Below are 17,778 nucleotides of genomic sequence, written 5' to 3' on the forward strand. Positions count from 1 at the left end.
AAAACTTAGCATGATTATATTTCTAAAGGCACATTAGCACTCATAAACCAAAATCAAAGGCAGTATTATAGTCTCAAGAGCAGAAATATATTTTAGCTGTTTTTGGGTTAATTCATGTCAAAAGCAGAAGCACAGTCTCCACTGTTCTTGAGCTGATATATTTCAAAAGCAGAAGTATAGTTTTAGCTGTCTTTTGAAATAATACAAATACATTTCAAAAAGCAAAGATATTTCAAAAAGCAGGAAAATAATTTTTAATTGTTATTTGGATTTTCACATACTCTCGTTCAACAATTTTAAATTCAAAAAATATTCAGATTGTACCCTGTGCTGCTTTCAGCCACAATAGAGCAGGAATGCAACAATACCTGTGAACTAAGTGGCAAAGTCTTTATGAAAACCTAACCAGACTAGACTTCCACCTTTGAATTAACATTCAACCTTTCTTTGCAACATCTAATAGTTTAAGAGGAGAACCTCATACTTCTCAGTTCTTTGCTGAAAGAGCACAGAAAATGGGCATTTTCCCATGTAGTTTAATTTTACATTGTAACACTTTGTGATTGAAAAATCTCATGGAGCAAGAAATTATTCATTAAGATTTAAATGAATTATTTTACCCATCACTGTCAAGTTAAACACTACACGCTTGCATACTAATGTGATTAGTAAACTTGACCTTAGGGTGCTTTTCCAATAAAAAAAAGAAAGACCTTTGGGTTTCGACTGAATAAATGGGATTAAAGGTTGATATTCTTCTCTGTGATAAAATTGATTTGTTAATAATGAACTACTATTATTAATTAATAATTGATTGCAGAAAACAGGCGGTTGACATATGATAAAGGTGCACAGCCCAAATCACACTCCAATCCTTTACAGGTACACACAATCTCACATATTTTTAGTCTACATAGTTTTTGCAGTAAAAATAAAGCCATGTCGTGTAGTTTGTACTGAAACCTCAAATGTATTTGTATAATGTGTCCGTTTTCTAAAGCACTTAATGATGAGATAATCAAACATTATAATTACAATTCAAAAATCCAGTCTATCATTTCAACATGTTATAAGATTCTGCTTTTTGTTATAAGATTGTTATGTAATGTAATTATGTAATGTTTTCACAATGCAATGCATTAACAAAGTAGTAAAAAGAAAATGCTCTTTAGTTAGATAGTGTGTAATGGCTCATTCGCAGAGGAATACATCTTTGTTTTCTAATATTCAATTTGGCAAATTAAAGGAAAACACTCTTGAAATATGTACTCCTCTATTTCATGATGATTTTGTACCATCCATCTCCCTTGTTGGGTTAAGTGTACATTGAAATGTAGATCCACTGAAAATAAAGAAGAGACAGGTTATTAATGAAGTAGAATATGTAAGCAATAATATACATTTTATCACAGGACATATAATTAAGTTAAAGTATGTAATTGTATAATTCTAGTGTGTGTACAGTTCAAACATGAATTTCTGAAGAAGAAGTATAAGTTATTATTATTATTACCTCTGACTCATGAAGATTCATGGATTTTCCATTAGACAGTTGTTTAAAGATTTCTGTTGAGCAACACACAATTGTGAATAAATTGCATCACTTTAAGCCATAAGCTTGATAAATTTGTATATATGTAGACTAGACCTACTAATTGGGAATTTCTAATCTTTCCAATATGAAGATATGTATTTTATTTTAACATATTTACACAGCAAGAGTGGTGGACAGTTACTTCTAACAGTATATAGTTGTCATTTATTGTCATCATTTGTCCCACTTGACTTCACTTACTGTACATGCAGTCCAAGCGAAGGATGAGACTGATGAAGCTCTCCAGCGTCATGTGTCCAGAGGAGGCCCCGTAGCGCAGAGCCATCAAATTGAGCATGTCATCGCTGATACTGATTCCTGTTAAACATACACACGGCAAGGGCTTAGAAGTTTGGGAATTTAGTTTATTCTTCTAGCATTTTAGGGTAAAATCACATGTTTGCACAAGCCAAGTTAACAGCCATCTTACACAATTAGCCACAAATGCATGTCAGCATAAAACACATTCAACCATGTTTGGAAATACAGCAGACTTATGCTGGCCATGGTCTGGCACTCTGCAAATCCCAGCAATATGTACAAGGTCTTGCAACATTTTTAACAATGTTCTGCAAACAATTATCAAAGTGGAATAAATGCTTTCTGAATATAAAACTGTTTGCATAATCAGCTTAAGAAACACTTACAAGCCAAGTCAAATACAAATCAGGCTTCAATCTCCGAAAATAAATACTGTTCATCATTTTAACAATAGTGGAAAGGATTTGGTTTTCCTAGCAGCAGAAACAAGCTAGGAACACATTACTGGCAAATTATTATCACCTTGTTAGAAAACAGTTGCCACACAATTGACACATCGAGTGGATATGGAGGAATTATTTGGAATTGTGTTTCTGGCCACCTGGCACATGTAAATCCAATATTTAACCTGTTTTAGCTCTGTTTTGGTCTCCACCAATTCCTGGTGAAAAAATCTGGCTCTTTAGCTGCTAAATGCTCCAATATGTTAATCAGCTAGTTGCTAACTTTGTCTGTCTGCTGTTTAATACTGAGCTTGTGGTGTAAATTGGGTTTATTAGAGATTTTTTGCTAAAAACAGCTGCCTACTGTGATGATGTTGTATACAATACGACTTGTATGAGAGTAGTGAGACTGAACCCAAACGTTAAGGTTGCAAGCTGTCAAGCCAAAACAATGAGCTGAAAGATATTATTAGGCTTTATATTTAAGGGAACTGCAGAGTCAGGTCTGTGACTACAAGCGTCAGTCATTGTTTTTAAACAATCTGGATTTCCCAGCTGCAAATTGTAGATAGGCTGCAGCAAATCTGGTCATTTTGGGATGAAATAATAATAATTACATCTTTGTTATGTTTCCCAGTGTTGTTTGGCACTGACTTGTAAATGGCACAGTCATTTATTTCTGTTGTTGTAAGCCTTTCAATATATTTATATTCAAGGGAATGAATGAATCCTAAACTGGTCTACCTGAAGCTAAGAAAGCGTTCCTCAGCTCACTCAGTGACAGTGTTCCAGTTCGCGAAACATCAGTGTGGAAGAAAATGTCCTGGTAAAGAATGGAAAACACCAACAATGATCAGGCCAATCTTCCATATCAATGTATTAATGGTAGAATTAAGAGGCTGCTATACAGTAATACAAGAATAGTTGGTTCATTTTACCTTGTATGTGTTGACCTTTCTCCACAAACGGACAAATTCCTCACCGTTCAGTTTGCCGGTGATTGATGTCTAACCCAACATTAAGGTATAAGCGCTGTATATGTTGTTTCATGTCTTAGCCTGACCTTTAAATCTATTTGTGTGTGTAAAATACACAAAAGGGCAGGCAGGTTTTGGCACTGTTTTTCATCTGCATTACATAAGAAGATGGGAAACTCTGTAATAACATACCACAATTATAAAAAAATAGTTTCTCTTTAAGAGTTAAAAAAAAAAGAATTCATTCACAAATCTGACATCAATACATTACATATATCCTATGTAATGTGTAGCTAAAATCACTGTGAGTTATTTTCTTTTAACATTTAAGCAGCTTGAATGGAGGAAAATTAAAAAAGTATAAATCTATTATTTACAGCGTACGCTATAACAAATCATAATCAGTGTCACATGCATCACAACAGGATACATCCATCAGAGCAACCATGCTGCGACAGGCATCAATGCTGAAGCCTCCAGATTTCAAGTCTCCTAAAAGAAAAGAAGACAAATTTGCATGAGACATACTTTGGCCTAAACCCTGCAATATAGCAATGCACATAACATGTATTCATTCATTTATTTGTTATGTTATTTGTTATTTTGCTCTTATGCTGTTTGCCAAGGCTATTAGTATTATTTGGGTTGTTATTTAACAGTTCAAACCTTTCAGGATTTTTTCATTTAGAAGCCTTTGAAGCTGCTCAGCATCCACTTCTTCGAACTACAAATTAATAAAAACAACATATAATAAACTGTGGCAACCTTTCTTTTTAGCTTTCATTAGTTAGTCAGTAGACACACATACACATATATTATTTATATGTATGTAATTCATATATAACATTAGTGATAAGAAGTACACTATATACATAGTTATTTGACCCATTTTTCATATAAAAATATTGATTACTGCAGTTAAAAAATGGGTAGATTTTTAATACATTTTTAATAAGAGGTTCCAAGTAGTAATCAAACTCAATAGAAATGTGCTAGTTACCAAGTATACAAATATTACCTTGTCGGAGTATTGACTGAAAAGCTTTCTCTTATTTTCGTCTTCCTGAACATTTATGACTTTTTGGAACTGGGAAGTAAAAGAAGAGGAATTGAAAGAGAAAGTCATTTTACACCAAATAACATTTTTCAAAACATATTTCACATAAAGTATAAAAAGATGTAACACAATATCAGTATAATATGAACATCATCAACATATGATGTTAAATTTTGCGCACCTTCCTGACTGGCTCATGCTTATGGTCAGCAGAATTCTCACTGTCAGGAAAGACCAAAGACATTCCAAATTGGATTAGTGTTTTTTAATCTTTCCAGATATAAAACACCAGTAATCTGCGACATATGCCATGCAGATCACGGTGTCATGTCTGTCATTTTTAATCCCAACAGTGAGACAAGCAGTGGGTGGTGAAGAGAGTGAACATACTAGCCGTGGGTCTCTTCCTTGGAGAGGATGGTCAGGATGAAGGAGGATATCTCATTGGGATTGAAGGTGGATGGCACAATCAGGTATTCGCCAGGCTTTAGCAAAAGGAACTCCATCACATCACGTGCATTCATGTAGGTTTTAGTTTGGGCAACAGGTGCGTGGTAGTTGAAGAAAGAGGCTGGGAATTTTCCCTTCTGCGCCTTGTACTGCAGTAAAAAAAAATGTTTCAGTTCTCTGCAGTTTATATCATTTACCAGCTCAGGTATAAATTAAAAATCAATTGCTGACATTAGGAGAAACTCATAAGAGGTAAAAACAGGAGGGAGCACAATGTTGAAGGGAGAAGGTTTACTATGGGATAGGGATTAAGATAAAAAAAAAATGTTCTTACCTTTTCCTTCACCTTGAGGAAAATCAGTGGAAGATGAGTTCATGTTAAGGACAAAAAAAACATGAATTCAATAAATGAGTGACAAATTTTCAGTTAAAATCATGTATTATTATAATTATTATTATTATTATTATTATTATTATTATTTTTAGCATACATACAGTTCCTACAAATAAAAAGCAGACTCTGAGTTAGCCTTTAGCATTGCTAGCCAATTGTTGTCCAGTGTTTGTGTCCAAGAAGTAGTAATTTGAAACCAAAACCACAAACTTTTTCTAATCTTAACCAAGTTGTTTTGGTGCCTAAACTAAATAGGATGTTTTTGTCCAATATTCCAGGTTACAAGAGGTATAATTATTTTATTTTAGATTTTACTTTTTAGACATTTTCTCTGCTGCAGCAGTAGTATTCCCATAAATTCAACATGGCATTAAATGCTCTGTGGTCTACACCAAAATTCTGTTTTTTAATTAAACTGACAACTTCAGCTACCCTTTATATCTACTGTCCACGATAGTCCTCATACTGTGTCAGACACAATGGGTATATTTTATATAATATTACAAAGGTTAATATTTACCTCAAATACAGCAAGACCAATGTGGAGATTTTGGACCAGGTGTCTGTTCCTCTTGTCAGACTTTTGCATGAGAGATATGAGCACATTTTTCTCTCCATTTGTTTCTGAATATTCACCATTAATCTTGACCCGAAACTGTGGATTAGTCCAGAAACTGTCTGGAAGACAAAAAAGAGGAGTAAAATATTTTTGCATTGTATCATTTGGCAAAGAGTAGGGTAAGTGATTTGATTATCAAGTTTAAAATTGAATGTTTTGGGGTTATTACTAATGAACTGAAAAATTGAAAGCAAAGCAAGTCAGCAATCTCACTTAGTTTGAATTGTTCTCAAAATGTCAACTTATCTATTATTGAATCTACAGTATCATAGCTTGCAGCAGTAGAGGATTTGTGAGTTTTTAAATTCTGTACTATATAACAAAGTAAAGTAGTTGTATAAGTTTTGTAATTTACACAAACAGCATGCTACTCTGCAAATAGCGATTTTTTACAAACAAGCTTAAACAAAACCAGTCAGTTTGTAGTCTAACTGTAACTGCGAATCTTGAAATTTGGACAAATTATTGTAAAGTTAGCTGCTGGCGTAAACAAACCAGCCTCTCCTCTCTACCAGCGGTAAATCCAAACACAAGCATTGTGATATATCCTGCTTTTACCTCATGATGTTAATTATTGATGTGACTGTGAACAAGGTTTGTTTCTTTGATAAAACAGTCACATCCGTATCTAATCTAATCTTAAATGTGCAGAACATATGTATCATTTGAGGGGAATTATTGACCTGTTGCAAGTGAATGCATTTCAAGATCTCGGTCCTAACTCTGCTGGGATCATAACTGAAAAAAACAATGGCTGAAGCTACAGAAATAAAACCAAGTTTGATAGTGCTGCACAGTTGCACCGACAACTTGAGCATGCAGGCTCTTGAAGCTAGTTCCATTACTGCTTTAGTCTCTTAATTTTTTCAACATGGATTTCTCATAAATCCATACATTATATTATATATTATAAGATAAGAAGAGAACTGTGGTTTTCATAAATATTAAGTGTGGATAATGGCCCTTTCAGAATTTCAGTGATAATGTATTGGTTCAGTACAGACATACTATTATTATTGGTATTATTAACAATGTGTTCTATAATATTTAATTATGGTTTATTCTAGTGTTTATTCATTTATTTTTTGAAGGCTCAAAGGGAGTTGGGAATATGAAGGATGATCTGGTTGTTGCTCCACTCTCATTTAGTCCAGCTTCCTCTGTGCAGAACTCTCCCCTGCTGCATTGTGCTTTTACTTTTGAATAACTAACTTCCTACACAAAAGTCAAATACAAATCTAAGAGGGCTAAAAGGATATTCACATCTGCTGCAGTGACATATTGTCAAATTATGGTTAATGTTGATATGGCAGGTGCCACATACTAGTATTTTATAGTTTTATCAAACAGATGTTATGACCAATAATATCAGGTCTTATTAAATTTGAGGCCAGACATCCTGGAAGTACCTTTATTATTCATGCAACCCCCAGCAGTTGTTCCCGCAACCCATCTGCCCTCATACATGGAGGTCTTCCATTGAGAGGAATTTCCATCAAGGAAGTCGGGATGTAGGGAGCAGATGTCAAGAACTGTGTAGAACTTACAGAAGTCTTCCAGGGTCATCCTGTTGACATCAGATATTGATTTTGGATAATGTCATTGTTTTTCCTCTCCATGTGATGCTGAAACTAAGAAACCCTGACCTTGAGAAATACAGTATAAGATTCATAAAGATAAATATATCCCTTCCATTTCAGTAGGGGTTAGAAGTACTTTTATTATTAATCCCTCTTGTGAAATTTTAATTTTTTAAGAGGTGTAGATGGAATCTTTTACATTCACAACACAGCAAACATACCTAAGCCTATTACTAAACGACAGCTCCCTCTGTGTATTTGTGAATTAGTGAGTTTGTGAAGGAGCAACAAACAAGTTCTTCAAGGTGCTTTGTGTCTGAAAATATTTTCACAATCCTGTAACTACGTAGGCCGACAGGGGCAAATGCCCTGCAACTTACGAAAACACATGCCAATAGACAAAACACATGCAAATCAAGAAAACAACTTCATTAATTTGACAACACATGTGCAGCATTCAGCAAACACAATTTCCCGAATTTTGAAATATGTTATATTTTATAATCTAAGTAGTACTGTTTTATTTGTTGCCATTGTAAAGCATTGTTTGGGAATATCTTCCTTTTTAAATACATAACATGGTTTTGTAGTAGTTACTTTGTATGGTGGGTATGAGTGAGAAAGAAAACATCCAGATGCTTAGAAAAGTTTCCAACATTGGGTTGAATTTGCTTACCAAAACTCTCCATCATCATTCACTGATAGGCACATTTCACGATCTTTAGCACTCACGCTTTTCCACAGAGATGAGCTTGAAGACAGTTTGTGAAGTAAGAAGGGAGATAAAATGATATTATGAGTTGTTTTGAAGCATTCATAGGCAAGTTCTAACATAAGTCCTGAGGCTTAGAAAACGCTGCCTATCAATTTTCTTCTCAATACATGCAGTATGCAAATACAGTACAGGTGGTATTTTCTGTGAATGACAAAAAACTTGTTTTGAGTTGCCTTTAAAGCAGGACATTACTTCACTGTAAATCGCAAAATCAGTTTAGAATAACTGGAGGGAGATTTTCAGAATAGTTTCACAGGCTTCTCATGCACCTCTTCCAAATGACCTGTTTAAGTCTTTTATGTGTACTGTAAAAAAAAAGCAGAAGACACCTGGCTGTTACCAATCGGTTTGCTTTCAGCTAAAAGTAGATGAGTAATAAGCATTGCTGGGTTGTGTCTGAGGTCTAAGATTTTCATTGCCAACAACTGCTTCTCTGCAATTGTTGCGCACATGATACGAATAAAGATATGATGTGACAATAAATACATCTTCACTTATCTTAGAAAATAATCTCAGTATTTCTGCAAATCAGAGCCATGTCTCTGTGAGAGAGACACTGAGCGGCAGTCGTTCTCACCGATCACTCCAGTCTCCAGTCCACTCTCCTCGGCCCCAAGGGTTCCACAAACGCACCAGGTTTACTGGTTTCCCTCGGCTTATCATCTGACCAGCAATCATAAATGGCATGTATTCCATTAATCATTATCAAATGTATGCTTCTGTCAAAGTTTAAAAACCTGATTGCTAGCTGTTGATGATACAATTTTCATGATAACTTTTAGATAAGTGTTTGTTGTGTTGTTTCTTCCAATTCCAAGTGCAATCTCAAGTATAATTCTTCACCTGTTTCACACCCGTGACAGTGTAGGCATGGTTTAGGATTAACCCATTTGGCAATTGCTTGTTGGCAGGTGTCTCCTACAAGCCAAAAACATTTGTCATTAATAAAAGTTGACTGACAAAAAAACAATGCAGTATATGTGTTGTAGACACAACAGTCATTTTCATGTCTCCGTTACAATAAACAAAAATGGATGTTAGCTAATGGCTAAATTACGAATAACTTGAGGTCAGTTTAAACAATATTTCGACATTTTGGAAAATCCACTTTTTCCTTTAGAGTTAGATAGTACACTCTCATGTCTGTACTTAAATGTGAAGATACAGCCAACAGCTAGCTTAGCACAAAGACTGGAAACAGGACGCTCTCCACCATGAGAACTGGATACTGGACCTTAAGATAGCTCCCAATTTTTGAAATAAAAACTTGCTCAGCCAGGCTAGTTGTTTCCCCGTTCCAGTTTTTGTGCTAAGCTAAGCTAACCAACTGCTGGCTGTAGCTTCATATTTCATAGACAGATATGACAGTGGTAACATTTTGAAGAAGAAATTTCTATGTCCCACATTTTAGTCAGAATCACAATCAACTTTAATGGTGGACACAAAGAAGGAATTTGACTCCACCTTTTTGTTGCTTTAAAAAATAGGCATGCGGCTTAAAACAAAGACAACAAAGCTGAACAAGGTAAACCTGTTTCTTCAACAATTTGTGCAGGAACGATATGAACCCTTCAAGTTACCAGACTTGCTCTGGCTCTTTTTGCCTCCAGTGCAGCTCTTCATATAACTTCGGTTTCGACATGTCTTTTTGTTCACGTTGAAGTTCAGTTTGTTCTTCAGCATATTTCTAACTAGTCTATGGCCCTGTTCAGACCTGCTAATAACATGCGTCCTAAGTGATCACAAGTAGACAAGCTCTAAGTACAGGTGGGAATTTTACCCAATATGTATTGAGGATGCATTGAGACCCGATCGCTTAGACCACATTCTGAGGTGGTCATGCCAATGTGTCCTGGCCACATTGAAGGACCGCCTATTCAACTGACATCCTTTGCATATGCGGAAGTACCAACCCGTTCTCACTCCCAACTCGTAAAATACGGACGCTTGGTCAGTGGGTCTCAGCGTCAGGTACAACGCAAAAAGCACTCTTCAGCGAATGTATGGAACGCACCGGGCAGAGCAGCAGCACGACCTTGCCGCTGTAAGATGACGTAGTATTAAGAGCGACAACGATAGCAAGTAGTATGAAAGACCGAAATGCTGCGTAAGGAAGGTGGTTGGGGTGGTGGATGGGTCAAACAACAGAGGACTTTGACCCAGGAGACGGGGGTTCGTGCCCCGTTCTTGTGTCGTGTGTCACTGAAACGTACATTTTATAACCCCACCCATGATCTTTTTCTAAACCTAACTGTCCCATTCTTGGGCCTTATGTCAGTTAAACGTACGTCCTGACCCAGAGCGTCAAAAGTGACATCAAGAGTCCCTACGCTAAAGGACACTTTTAGCGTAAATAACGAATGCCAAAGGCACAAGCATCCATATTTTACGTGATGGGAGAGTGAGAATGTGTTGGAAGTACATACTAATTTGGTTGCTTTGTCCAGGATGTCACAGCTATAGGTAGCGGTTTTATTTATATTATTATTTTAGTTATTTGAAAGTATTGTATTTGTCATCACAGAAACCACTAAAAGTGAATCTTGTGTTTTGGATGTTACTATCATATTGTCAGTGATGTGTCGGTGCTTTTGTTCCAGTAGAATAAAAAATAGAAAAACTATACAAGAGCATTTGGAAACAAATGACTTGGTAAAGTGAGATGACAAAAGAACCAGCCATGGTTGGTTTTGTGTGGTATATTTGTGCTTACCCCTTGGGGTGTGCCACAGCCCATCAGTGACTTGGATAAGCCAGCTCTGCACATTAGCGTCCACAGGTTTGCAGGGGGCTCTGACAGATTGATACACATGTGAACACCACCTGTGAAGTCCATCATAGCCTCTGCAGGAGTTCCAGCATTCATGTCGGTATAGGAACCACACACTCTGACACAAAGGGATGTGATATTATTGTTACAGATACTCCAGATATAGGACAAAACTCATGCTAACAAAACAAATATGTCTGAGAAACAATGTGTTTTTGTTTTCATACTTGGCATAGGCTTTCTCCATCAAAGCAGGCCAGAACTCATTTTGGTCTTTAGAGTGAACAAAGATTAGTTTCCCATTGATTGTCGGTAGCATGTCATCAATGACAACATCCATCCACCTTCCAAATCTCCAGAACTGAATTTGTTAAAAAAGATGAGAATATAAATCAATTTACAGCAACGTATGGCACTGTATGTGTCATGACTGAAGTTATAAGTCAATGTGTGGTCAGTCATTATTTTTAGGTGTGCAAAAATACTTCTTTTCCAAATTGTTATTCACAGTAAAAAACGAATTTCAGCTAATTAAATTGCCAAAAATGTTAAATGAAGTCCATAAGAATGTGGAAAGTGACATCACATACTCAGCACAGTAGATCTGATTTCAAACAGTGTTCAATGAAAATATAGCACTTAAAATAATAACCAGTTATGCTAGTATATGTTAGTATTTACCCTGAAGTGGAACAGCCCGTAGTAATCTTTAGCAAATCTTTGCTCAAGAGGGACAACTTTTTCAAGGATGTCGTCCTGGAATGTTAGAGCTCCGATAGATGCAAGAAACCAGCAGTTTCCTGAGTAAAATAAATTATTCAAGTGAAAAAAAGAGAGTTCTCTGCGCTTCTGCAATCCACAACAATCTGGTGCAACCAGGGCAGGACAAAACAGTGTAGTGTAAAAAAGCATCGCCGGTGCAACACAGATGTCTGATTACTTTATAGTTTTATTTTTTTATTTTTTAAGGTGCATAACAGTGAATAACGTTTTGATGTAAAGTTACATCTTCATCAGATCATCAGAGTCCTTGGAGAGAATGGGCAGTGAAGCCTTTGATAAGAATCATCAACAGGTGTGATTAGGCTCGTTCGAGATGAGCCAGATCTGCGCAGAATCGATCACCGGCGATTGCCGCCCAATGCATGCCGGTTAGATTTGTGTCCGACTTGTGCTGCGTTCATAGACATCGGAAAAACATTTTGCTAACCGATTTCCCCAGACGCGTTGTTGACAACTGACGTTTGATGTAGGCGACTTTGGTTCACTGAACATATTTCAATGACAATAAACTGTTTATTGTGGTCAAATGCCTCTGCCAAGAAACATACACAGACATAACATGTTTCAAATTATTCATAAATACGCCTATGTATAAAAAAACAACACCTTATCCGTGTCCTTTCTCATTCATTGTCCTGCAGATAACACATCAAACCCCTGTAGATGGGCTGTTTGTATGCTCGCATAAGAAAACAGCAGCAAATCTTTTGTTATTGTGGCCTCCATGTTTTCACACACCTGATGCTCTAGTCTACGGCCAACAGTTGGTGGCAGTCATGCAACAAGTTGTTATGCCAAACACCAATATAACAGAAGAAGAAGAAGAACACGCATCCCGACCGCAAAATTACGAATCCCACTATGGCCACGCCAAGACCCGCCCTACGAAGCAGCTTGATTGGTTGGGTTTAGGCATTTCACCTCGAGTGGTTAAGGTTAGGGTTAGGGGATTGGTCAGGGGATAGGACCTGTACATGTAAGCATGGACGCCTGGCCAATAGTAGTGTGTGAACGCTATTGAAGGGCGGGTCTTGGCGTGGCCATAGTGGGATTCGTAATATCGCATCCCGACCATGTGAATGCTAGCAGTCGGAAAAACCACGTAACCACGGGGGCGGTCCCTGTTATTCCCAGGTGGCATGAATGATCCAGTAGGCTCGTTCGAGATGAGCCAGATCTGCGCAGAATCGATCACCGGCGATCGCCGCCCAATGCATGCCGGTTAGATTCTTGTCCGACTTGATCCCGACTTGCTCTGACGTCATGCACACGTGGGCAACGATAACCTCACGAGATCAAGGCGGCCACAGATTTTAGAGCCAGGCGCCGCAGTTGCTCTCCATCGACTGCAAGAGCCAGGCGGACCCGGGCATGCTAGGAAATGCCGGCCTCTTAGCTTATCTAACAGCTGATTGGTTCAGAATCGACTCAATATGATGACGTTTTATATAAACTTTTTATTAGGCTTGTTTGAGATGAGCCAGATCTGCGCAGAATCGATCACCGGTGATCGCCGCCCAGTGCATGCCGGTTAGATTTGTGTCCGACTTGATCCCGACTTGCTCTGACGTCATGCACACATGGGCAACGATAATCTCACGAGACCAAGGCGGCCGCAGTTCTGAGACGCAGGTAGCGCAGTTGCTTTTCACCAACTGCAAGAGCCAGGCGGACGCAGGTGGACCCACTGCATGCTGGGAAACGCCGGCCTCTCAGCTGATCGAACAGCTGATTGGTTCAGAATCGACTCAACATGATGACGTTTTATATAAACTTTTTATTGATTTTGAATCGGAGGGATTTTAACGGCTATTTGTCTGATTTAAATGCTTATTCTGTACAGAACACATGTTGTGATGCTGATAGTTATGTTTAGAAGTCAGAGACTAAATCTGTTCAGATTATGGATCATCTACAGTGTGTTGTTAATTAAAATCAGCAACAGATCGCATGTAGAGAATTTTGACAGCTACTCTGTCATAATAAAAACAACTGGAGACTGTGTACAAGCTGATATATACTTATATATACTATATACTTCATGTTCAGCCTGAAGGCTGCTGGAAACAGCTGGAAAATGTAGGTAACAAGCATAAAATGTAAACATTACAATGGGAATAAAGTTATATTCATCTTAAATACTATACTTTGATATACTTTTGACATTAGAGAAAGCAAGTTAAATTAAATTCTTCATTTAAACCTAGAATTTCTAGAGTGTGGAGTGTATGTATCCAAAACGCTTCCCTGCATAGGAGTTTATTAATGATATCACCACTCCTGGGTGGGGGTGTGATTTTCTCAATTCCCCAGAACCTCAGTGATATAGGGGAGCCATGATTGGCCTGCTTGTAGTGCCTTGCCATGGCATATGTTAAGTTCAGGGTACGAATTGCTGTCTTGTGTTCAGCTACCCTTAGTTTGAGTTGACGTTTTGTTTGGCCTCATTAATTACTGATTAATGAGTGCAGCACCTTGGTTGAGATGGGTGTATCTTCAGGTAGCCAACGCCCCCTTTACGCACAATCACACCTGTTGATGATTCTTATCAAGGGCTTCACTGCCCATTCTCTCCAAGGACTCTGATGAAGATGTAACTTTACATCGAAACGTTGATAAGTTGTTGGAGAGACAAGAAGGCATAACAGTAAAAAGTGATATATAAAGAAATTTTGCTACCAAGTAGTCCTTGAGCAAAGTCAAACCTGGAGACCCCCTCAACTACGAAGGCTGGACAAGGAGCAATTTTCTGAAACGGAGGGAGTGTTAACAAGTCAAAAAAGACTTTGAAAAAAGAGGATAGGTTCACATTTTATATCCTCATACAATACTATTACTAATGATTCTTTATATGCAGAAATGTGCATGTGAGTATTTTATTAGAATAGACATAAAAAGAATATTGTTAATATTGCTGCAAAAAAATGTAAAAACACAAAAAAAACTTTACTGCACATGTGCTGTTACTTACATTTCCAGACACTTACCTGTGTTTGCACTGTGGGAGGCAAATCATTTGAACAGAGGGACAACATGCAATTTTTACTCTAATCCGTCAATCAGGTTGATTTTGAACTCAGAACCGAAAGTCGAAAGTGCTACACAGTGAATCACTGAAAGATGTTATCTCGGCTATATCGGTTTAGTGGCCTGCTGGTGACAGACTACGACGAGTAGCATACGTGATTAAACATTTACTGTTATATGGGCTCTCTTCGGCTTCTGTTTAACCCACGCAAAACACTCACCTCTGGTCTCATCCACACAACACGGGCCAGGTCAGAGGGTGTCAGTATCCCTTGGCCGATGGAGTTCCTGTCCGGGGGGAACGTTTGATCGATGTACTTTACTCCTTGGGCGACACAGCACTGTTTCAGCTGCTCGTAGTCTTGGTTGAAGAACCTGTCAGGGTTGGCGAAGCTACCATAACCGTGTTGCTTTTGACGAGCCTCCATAATGTTCAGACACACACCGGGAGGAGGCATTGCTGCAGTGTTTGGGCTCTGTTAAGTAAAATAAGATCCAGAACCATTTTGACATTTTACAATTATTCTGCATACAAATTTGAGAGATGGTCGAGAAATCAAAGGAAATCAGAACTATCACGGGGCTTTCTTTTTTTTTTTTTTTTTGTCAAAGGGATTTGCTTACAAGTTACTGAGCTGGCCAGCGACCTCAGTCTAGGTCTTATGCACCTTAACTCTGGTTGCCACCCGCCATAAACAGAAAAAAAAAAAAGAAGCGACCTCACTGCACCATAGACTGTATAAAATAGGACAGCACAGATGGCAGAGAGTGATAGGTGGATGGTAAGGTAGGAAAAAAAGTAGGTCAGAAACTGACAGGTTTAGGAATAGAGTGTAAATTGCTCTGATATTCTGCCTATACAATGTTTCACACTTTTACAAAATAATACTATAACTTTGATAAGCGTTTTAGTGTTCAGAGCAAAGGGTTGTCTTAGTTATATTTTATTTACAGTTTGTCAAAAGATATCAATCAGATTTTGTAGTCTAACCACTGAGCCACTTACAGTTTTTTTTGATTGCTAAACGACAGTGGGCAAAACTGGAGTCACATGTGCAAAACTCTAACTACAGTCTGCACAGCAGCAGTTCATGTGGACCAAACTCTAGTTCGTTTTTCATTGCTTGAACACTGTTTTCAAAACTCTACACACTTATCCCATGACTTTAACCACAACGTGCACAACACTGTAGATTTACAGCACTTTGTTCAAATGCTAACACACTGCTGTCAAAACTGTTAACCACACATTCAAAACAGTATAGATTTCAGTCTGGTGCCTATCAAACACTGCTGATTGCAATTTTAGCTGAAAGCCTAAGCAAGTGTCTTGTTTTAGACTAGTTAGTGAACATATACGGTATTTATACAGAGAAAGCTCAGAAAGCCTTTTTTTGTATACAAACACCAAATAAGAATGAAACAATTATACACTGTACTGTTTGAGAGAAACAGGTAAAAGAGCAAAGATACCAACACATCCAGGTAAGATGTCTGAGGTTATATACACAGCTATAAAAAAAAAGTGAAAAACACTATATCTTTACAATAGTAAAACTGCATTCTTACTGTTTTTCAGAAAGTAATGGAGGTGAAAGCAATAGAAACACCACATTCATTTGTATTTAGAAATGATGCAGACATCCAATGTGATTAAGAAAACTTGCCACATGATGCTGGAGCGAGGCAGGATTAGTCACACTATTCTTTGGTACTGTTACGTATGTACCTTTTAGTTTTTTTTCCCCAGTAATTCCATAAATTACTAGAGACAAAATACTTTAAACTGAAAAACTGCAGATTTTCATTCCTTCTTGTTTACCTTATGTAAAATTTGGTATGCTATACAATCTATATTTTTTCCTTAAATAAACTGTTGAGTAGTGTCAAGTCACTCAAATTGTTCAAACTGTAAAGATGAAAAAGTTTGTAATTTCTGTATTGGTGTTTGGCGCTAGTGTTTTTTACCCTAGTGTGTACTGAGTGACAGTGTGTGTTATCTCAGTGAGGCTTGTGCATAGTGTTTGGCTGCACTGAGCCTGTTTTGCAGGTGATGTGAACTGTTTAGCTCAGGTGACTGTTGGTAGTGCAGACTGTAGTTTTTGTTTTGCACATGTGACTCCAGTTGTGCCCACTGTCGTTTAGCAATCGGAAAAAACTGTAAATTAATGTTGTTTGCACTCCTAAAAAAATATAAAATAGACGACAAATGGTGTCACATTGTAATCTACAAATGAAATGCAAATAATAACCTAGCCTGATTTTGAAAATACTATTGCTTTCAAATCACTATTTAAAAGCAAGAACATTATTCATCATAGAATTATTATGATGGTATGGTATGGGCTCACCACCAGATTATTTTTAAGTAATAAGAAATGTAATAAATCAGTTGTGAAGAGTAAAAGTGAGTTTTTTTTTGCTGTTATCCTTCACTTAGGTCCAACATTTCATATTCATATTATTTTAATACTATTCAGTGACCGTTGTGCTCTGTAGAAACATCTGCATTTAATTTGTCACCTGTCTGTATCAGATACATAACAACAACTTTCAAGAGACAAGTAACCTGCCCTGCTACGTCCTGTAATGCCCTGCAGTGCCCTTCTATGCCATGAACTACTACAACTACTATTTCTGGTCATTGTTCCACTATCTTTATTGTGACTATTATTGCCACTGTTCATCACACCCCCAACTGGCACCGTAAGACACCGCCTACCAAGAGCCTAGGTCTGTCCGAGTTTTCTCGGAAGTCCGAAGTTTTTCTCATCACAGAGGTTTCTTCCTAAAAGGAGTTTTTCATCTCCACTGTCACACTAAATGCTTGCTCTTGGGGGAATTACTGAAGTTGTTGGGTCTTCATAGAGTGTGGTCTAGATCTACTCTATCTGTAAAGTGTCCTGAGATAACTCTTGTTAACAAGTCAAGTCAGCTTTATTGTCAGATGTGCTATACATGCATAACATACGGCACAAATGAAATTTCAGTCCTCTCGGACCCACGGTGCAAAATGCAATAATAACAATAATAATAATAATAATAAAA

General features: G+C 37.4%; 1 protein-coding gene across 1 annotated transcript; it reads right to left on the minus strand.

Moving 5' to 3' along the window:
- Positions 1–246: 246 nt before the first annotated feature.
- On the minus strand, positions 247–15,188 carry LOC114547094 (calpain-8-like). The gene is made up of 20 exons (XM_028566325.1): positions 14,952–15,188; positions 14,383–14,452; positions 11,602–11,720; positions 11,148–11,281; positions 10,864–11,038; positions 8,994–9,068; positions 8,728–8,813; positions 8,052–8,126; positions 7,205–7,362; positions 5,683–5,854; positions 4,723–4,929; positions 4,514–4,553; positions 4,294–4,362; positions 3,933–3,999; positions 3,706–3,764; positions 3,237–3,305; positions 3,043–3,121; positions 1,796–1,912; positions 1,514–1,566; positions 247–1,342 (listed from the first exon to the last, which is right to left on the minus strand). Exons 1-20 carry the CDS (start codon positions 15,186–15,188, stop codon positions 1,316–1,318), a joined length of 2,088 nt encoding a protein of 695 aa, XP_028422126.1. The 3' UTR covers positions 247–1,315.
- Between the last annotated feature and the right edge of the window lie 2,590 nt (positions 15,189–17,778).

Source organism: Perca flavescens, chromosome 20 (assembly GCF_004354835.1).
Source record: "Perca flavescens isolate YP-PL-M2 chromosome 20, PFLA_1.0, whole genome shotgun sequence".
NCBI lineage: Eukaryota > Metazoa > Chordata > Actinopteri > Perciformes > Percidae > Perca > Perca flavescens.